General features: G+C 38.3%; 1 protein-coding gene across 9 annotated transcripts in view; it reads left to right on the top strand.

The window, feature by feature from the left end:
• The window catches only part of ENPP2 (ectonucleotide pyrophosphatase/phosphodiesterase 2), a 132,418-nt gene that overhangs the window by 40,422 nt on the left and 84,640 nt on the right, over window positions 1–7,356 (top strand). For 5 of the 9 annotated variants that reach the window (XM_017882881.1, XM_017882871.1, XM_017882862.1 and 2 more), the window contains exon 2: window positions 1,105–1,207. In XM_017882881.1, the coding sequence (XP_017738370.1) occupies window positions 1,105–1,207 (103 nt within the window). Of the gene's footprint in view, window positions 1–784; window positions 899–1,104; window positions 1,208–7,356 lie in introns of those variants that run through there. The other 4 variants (XM_017882911.1, XM_017882903.1, XM_017882893.1 and 1 more) reach the window with 1 other exon arrangement.

Below are 7,356 nucleotides of genomic sequence, written 5' to 3'. Positions count from 1 at the left end.
CACCTCAAAACCCCCCCCCCTCCCCCGTGCCCCGCTGCCCCCCCCCCCAAACAAGCTGACAGTCTTTTCGGGAAGAAGAGGCAGAGACTGAAGTTATTTTGTCCGTCCTCCCAGGGCAGAAGGACTTTATGCTGCGTGGCTGGCATTTCCAGCATTTTGATAAAAGTTACTTCTCTAAACTTGAACGACAGCATGGGGAAAATAATGTTATCTTTTATGCTAGTTACAATTTTGCGAAATTTCATCATGAGAAACTTTCAAGGAGGCAGAAGTAGCTGAGAATATGATACTAGGGATAGGGTCGCTCAAACTGCCAGCAAAATAAATAGATAGGAAAGACAGGAATGTTATTAGGTTTATAAATGATAAAACTTTCCTTGCTTAAAAAAATAAAGCGGTGAGGTTGACGCCATTGAATGACTGCATTGTAAACCTTAAAAGCTTAAAGCTGGTTTGGAAAGCCCATGCACTGCCCTGTTTCTTTTTTATCGGGTGAAATGCATTTGGTTTCTTTTGACAAATCATGTTTTGTGAGGAAAGGAAAATGAACATGCACTGTTATGGGCCACGGCAACGTAAGAAACCCTCCTGTTGCCAGAGGATACCACATGAAAGTGTCTGTGGGTTAGGGGAGGGACCTGTAAGGGGGAGGGGATGGGGGGATGAGAGCTTAAGCCTCTTATGCTCAGAGCTGCGATTTGTGAACACCCTGTGATGTAATCAAGCTCTGGACAAATCAGAGGAGTCTGTCAACCTCCCAGGTGGGATTGCTTACAGTTAATAGACTAAACCCGGAGCCCCAAACCAGTGCACTCCGTGAAGGCAAAGAGAACACGCTGCAAAGGGCTTTCCAAGAATCCTCGACATGGCAAGGAGGAGCTCGTTCCAGTCGTGTCAGGTGGGAGAACGGAGGAATGACAGGGGACATGCTTGATCTTACTGATTGGCATTTTCCTTTTTGTTGTGCAAATTAAGATAGCACCTTATGCAATTTGGAAGTGGTAGGATTGGGTGGTGATATTGAAGCCATTTGAATCGCCTTCGTGTAATTTGATTTAGTTTTGTCCAGCTGTATTTGACAACTTGTTCTCTTTATTCTCTTAGATAATATCCCTGTTCACTTTTGCCATTGGAGTCAATATCTGCTTAGGATTCACTGCACATAGAATTAAGAGAGCAGAAGGATGGGAGGAAGGTCCTCCTACAGGTAAGTGTCGAAACGATTTGCATTTTCAATTCTTTAAAAATATTACATACCGTGTAATCAATGTAAGCTTATTAAAATATTTATCTTTAATACAGTCTTGCAGTATAACTAAGTTAGTCCTAAATTTCTCTGAGTAAAACCACTTACGTGTATAATTCAGGTGAAAGAGTGTGATTTTCATTAGAGAACATTTACCATTGTTTCATAACTGGCTATTTCCATTTTTGTACTCAAATTTGTAAATGTTAGGATACAATTAAAACTCTTGTTCACAGACGAGGCTAAAGTAGAAGTGGTGAGAACAGGTGTTGGTTTAATATTGGAGCTACCCAAGTCTGATTTGCTGTCACATAATATAGGATGCAGTATTTGCCACCAGAAAGTTCTGACATAGGAAAAAGGAATGGAAGTAAAAAAGGCAGTGAGCTATCTTTATGAAACTTCAGAAATTAAGGACTTTAAGATTAAGATTTACTTAAAATTGGAAAACCATAAAAGACAGGAGGTGCTTAAAGAGTTTTCAAGATTGATTTGTCCTCATTGTGTTTTCTTTTGGCAAAGGAAAGATAAGTTTTAATAGTGTACCTTGACTTAATAGAACCAAAGTGAAAGAGTTTCTTTTTACAATACACTACACCATAAGTAGTGTTCCCATACAGTGTTCTCATAAAGGAGCTCCTTGTGCAGACAGAGGGGGCTTAACTGACCAGGTCTTAAGTAATGAGTTGGTTAATTTCCTGGAAATTGGAGCTCCTGATGGTTTTAGAAATAAAAAATTACATTTTAAGTAGTGGGCACTCTAGGGAGCAATATTTTCTGGACTTTTCCTGACATCCCAGCATGTTTGTCTGTCTTCCTGTGAATTTTGTGTTTCTCTGTATTTCTTGATCTGACTGTTAACCATCACGTGCCTCTGTTTAGCCAGCTTGAAATTTTATTATTAACCAAGTTAGGACACATACATTGATGGAATACTAAATCTTCCTTACATCAATTAAGTTAGTTTTGAATCATGCCAGTAGGTTGAAAGAATAATATTAGAAGTGAGTTAGTGAATTGAAGTGGGGTGTGGCTGGGGTGAAGAGTGAGAAAATAGATCATAAAACTTGCAGCCCCAGGGAGCCAGATGGACAAAATGAGTTGTCTTCTGTTGGGGAGGCAGAGGACAGTGGATCACAGAGCTAGAGAATGCTGTTTTTATTAGTAGCAAATGCTCTCTTCAAAGGCCTCTTTTTCACTCCCATTAACACTGACTGTGACTGAACAGACAGGGGAATCAGATCCTTANCGCGCCGGGAGTTGGAGACTGGAGCTGTTCCTATTCGGCCATCTTCCTCCATATCTTTCTTATGATCTAATTGAAAAGAAGTGACTTCACTGAGTATATATATGGTTATCATAATCATTAAGTATCTACTAATTCAGGAGTCACACTTAATACCTTCCTGCCCCTCAACTCCCATATCCAGTTCATTAACAAGTCTTTTTTCCTAACTCCCCCACTTGTCTTCCTCTCCACGCTGCCACAGCCTCCTTGGTGCAAGCTGTCATGATCTTTTGTCTGGCTTACTGCCAAAGTTTCCAAACTGATCTACTATATCCATTCTTGACTCCCTCTGATTCATATCTACACTGTATAGAGATTAATGCTTCAAAATCTGATTAAGCCTTCCCCTGCTTAAGCCTTTTAAGGGCTTTTTGTTGCCTTTGGGATAAACACAATATCACCTAACATGACCTCAGAGGCCCCACATGACTGGCCTCTGTTAACCTCTCCAGTCTCACTTCTCTCTATACTAACTTTTGCTCTCCCTGTGCTAGTCAGACTGGCTGCCTTTTTGTCTTGTGGATGTGCCATGCCTCCATCTTACACAGAATCTTTGTCCGTTCTCTCTCCTCTGTCTGGAATTCTTTGCTCCTCTCTTAATCTGGTTACTCAGTCCCACACACCCTTCCAATCACAGCTCAATGAACACTTACTCCACAAATTCTTCTCTGACTCCCTTGACTAGGTAATCTGAATGATATTTGCCCAAATAGTGATTTACCTCTATATTTCTTCATTTTCCAGAGTTGTAACTTTACATTTATTTCTGTGCCTACTTGATTAATGTGGAGAGTAGGAGCTATGTGTGGGCCAGCTCCCTAAATAGTACGACTGGTTCCCAGAAGAGTGCTTGGTACATTGTAGAAGCTAATGAATATTTGTGCAATATTCATACAGGGCAGAGATTGTTCTGGTGTCGGGGCTCATACTTAGATTCTGTAGGGAGTAAATGTAATGCATAAAATTTATGCCATAAGTTAAAATCATTGAAAGATGCAACAGTGTTGATGTCAGCTTTTGATTGTATAACAATTAATAGCACAGGTTAGTTTGCATTTGGACAGGTATATGATGTTCTTCTACTGGAGAATCCTGTGGGACCACAGACTACCCATAAAACTTTGCTTCTGTGGTTTAGAATTGTAATTGTAAGACTTATACATATTTGCAGCCCTGGATTGTGGGAGCAATTGAGCCAGCTTGTCCCTCTATTAGCCATCAAAATTTTCTGCTCAGATTAGACTAGTAAATTCTTTTGCAAAGATTGTTGTCCAGTTTTTATCTGAATTTTCTAATAGCTTTCAACCACAGCAAAACTTAAAAACAAGACAACAGACTTTTAAGATAGAAGAAGACTATATATGGTGTTTTCTTACTTTTGTAGTGTATGTGCTATAGTTACTGCTAAATGATACTACAGAAAATGACATGGTTAATAATTATCTAATATCATACATAATCTTAGGATTATTCTGGGAATGATGTTAAATTGAGTGATGCCAATTCTGCATAATGAGAAACTCTGGATGTACATATAGTTTCAATCAGCTCATGATAATTAATTACTTCAGGAAGCAAGAATGATAACCCTCTATCACTTACCTTTCAAATCTCACTGTTAACCTCAAGCCCTCTTATTTTCATCAGGGCTAGGGAACAAGGACTTATAGAATAATTTCATGAAAAGATAGATTGTGCATTTATATAAATGCAACTACTGTATTACAATTAAGCAATACATACACTGCTGCTTTGTGTCACCAGCGAAGTAAATAAAATACTACTCTGCTTCTTACAGTTTGGAGATGAGTCCCCTGGAGGAAAAGCCATAGTTTGTCTTTAAGAGATCTAAACTTTAATGTCCAATTAATAGTGAATGCTATTAATAACATATTAAAATTCCACTACGAATTAGACCAAACAATTCAACATGCAAGGTGTAAATAAATTAATTCAGAGTAATTTATTATAATGTGCTACTTCTCTAAATGCGGTACTTATCATTTTTTTTGAGGAAACATGGATATTGTATTTATTAGACAAAGGCTTTATGTCAACCATCATTAGCATATTTAAAAGCTAGAAATAAAAACATGAACAAAAAGTAAAGCAAATGAAGAGAAGAGTTTCCCTAAGCAAAGTATGTCAGTAAACAAATAATTCAAAAAATAAACAAATAGAAATTCTGGAGCAGAAAAGTGCATTAACTTAAATAAAAAAATTTACTAGAGTGATTTAACAGTATATTTGAGCAGGCACAAGAAAGAAGTGGTGAGCTTGAAAATGGATATTCAAAAAAGTATTCCAAAAAGTCATTTAAACCCCAAAGAAGGAAGTAATGGAGAAATTGAGAAGCAAAACTTCTAGATTTCCTAGAAGTCTCAAGTCATCATGCGGTTATAAATAGTTCAAGGCATCAAGTGGAGCATGGCCTAAAATTAAAGCTCTATATTATGTGCTGCCTGGATGTCTGAAATCAGGAGGACCTCAGATGATCTAACTGCAAGTTCCTCCTCTCAGTGGATAAAATCCTCTAGCCGTCAGTTTTTCCTATCTGGGAAACATAGTTTTTGTTTATCCCTAGGTTGAATTTTCCTGCCAGACCACAATTGTTGAAGCCAGTCAATCACATCTGCTACAGCAACCAGGTCTTATCTCCATAAATGTGGTTCTTATCTGACTTTCATTAAAGTAACCTATTGTGCCAGTTCTTGTCTGACCTCTAAACTCCTCTTTCTTCTCTCCACCTGCCAGACCTAATGAATCAGGATCTTGATAAGCAGGGCATAAACCTCAGCATTTTAAAAAAGCCTCCAGGGTGATTCTGATGCCCAATAAAGTTTGAAACCACAGAATGATTTGTAGGGACTGAGACTGTTGAAAGATTTGTTTCTAGTTCTAGGTTTTTTTCTGCCAGGGGGCAGTGTTCTCTGAAATATGGCTGGGTAAATAAACCATGTTGGAAGCTAATTTTTCAGTCTTTCTTATGCACTTCTTGTTTACTGAGCCAGCCACATGTGTCCTTATTACAAAATCTTAAACATCATAGCAAGTGAACCTCTGGTAATTTAGTTTTCTTACAAAAGGTTTTGGACAAATTCCAGTCATTTTAATTGAATTTCTCAACCTACTTTATGCATTATCAGGCTTTTTTGTTTTTTTCAGCTTTAGGTAATGAGGGATAATTTTATTTTGTAGTTAATTTAATAGCCGAGGTAGGGACTTTGGTCATCTTGGTCATTCTCCTGACAGTTAATTTATAACAATAATCTTGCAGTAAAAATCTGTTTAACTGTGGCAAAATGATGTGTGTATGCACATGTGTGCTTGTGTGTGTGCATGTATGTATGTTAACACATTCCTTATGCATGACAAGCTGGTAAAAGACAAAGTTCTTTGGGAGAACGGTTAACAGAAATAGTGGCTGAGGGCCGGGAGCGGTGGTTCATACCTGTAATCCCAGCACTTTAGGAGGCTGAGGTGGGCGGATCACCTGAGGCTAGGAGTTTGAGACCAGCCTGACCAACATGGTGAAACCCTGCCTCTACTAAAGATACAAAAATTAGCCAGGCATGTTGTCATGCACCTGTAATCCCAGCTACTCGGGAGGCTGAGACAGGAATCACGTGAACCCAGGAGTGGAGGTTGCAGTGAGCTGAGATCGAGCCATTGCACTCCAGCCTGGGCAACAAGAGTGAAACTCCATCTCAAAACAAACAAACAAACAAACAAAAACAAAAAACAACGAAATAGCGGCTGAGGTCAACTCTTTTGGATAATGGATAACAAGCAGATCAACTTGGCTATTACAGCTTTTTCCCCTGCACAGCTAGTCTGCATATAAGAGAAAAATAAATGGGTGATATACCGCTTCTGAACTCTAACTTTTTTCCCAAGGGAACCCTCATTGTCTTCTAGCTAGGTTTATACAATCAAATATCAGACAAAGTCAAAAGTTGTTAGACTCTGGCGAGGCAAAAGAAGAGGCTGTTTTGTTTTGTTTTAGAACATTTAGAGCACTGTGGCATATAATGAAATAACAGGATTGCCTTGATATTTTTCTTTGGGGTTTATTGTTTTCCTCTATCATGGCAGGCTTGTATCTTGAAATTTAACATAAATTATAGAAAAATCTTACATGGAGTTGACATCTTTTATAAGCCTTGCTAAATACCCTACTCCAGATTTGTTCAGTATGGCATACAGACAAAAGCAAGACACTTACATATAAAAATGTATAAGCCTGTCCTCTTTGCAAGAGTGCAAAACTAAAAGGATTTTAGAAAGGCAATTAACAGTTTGGCAGTATATATGTTTTCTTCTTTTCAATTAGGTATTACTAGATTCTAAGAATCTATAATGAAACCCAGGCCTACTATACAACCCCCTATAAACAAGTTTTTGCTTTTGTGCTATCATGTTTTATTTGAGCAGAGCCACTACTCTGTTAGTAATTTGTTGCATGGTAAGTCTCGTATTTGTTTACACACGAACACATGCGCTGTGCAAGAAAGATGGTCTCTGGACCTGCTGAGGAAGAGGCCAAAAAGAAATCTTCCCTCATTTGAATCCTGAAGGCATGTAATATTTAAACAACTTTCCGATTTAGAGGCCTTGATTTTTTCTTTTGAATGTGTGCTGGTTGCCAAATTGCTTAGTAAAGAAACTTTAGTACCCACAATAGCCTCAAAGGACACAGTATTTGGTGGCTACATTTAACCAAGAAATAACTAGGGAAACAATTCTTTACATTTCAATTATTGCTGCCATTGAGATTTCCTTCCTAAATTCAATTGCTAATAAAGCTTCCCAGGCCATCCCC

Source organism: Rhinopithecus bieti, unplaced genomic scaffold, assembly GCF_001698545.2.
Source record: "Rhinopithecus bieti isolate Rb0 unplaced genomic scaffold, ASM169854v2 scaffold_788, whole genome shotgun sequence".
Classification (NCBI taxonomy): domain Eukaryota; kingdom Metazoa; phylum Chordata; class Mammalia; order Primates; family Cercopithecidae; genus Rhinopithecus; species Rhinopithecus bieti.
Note: the sequence above shows the minus strand (reverse complement) of the source record. Positions and strands in the feature narration are given on the sequence as shown.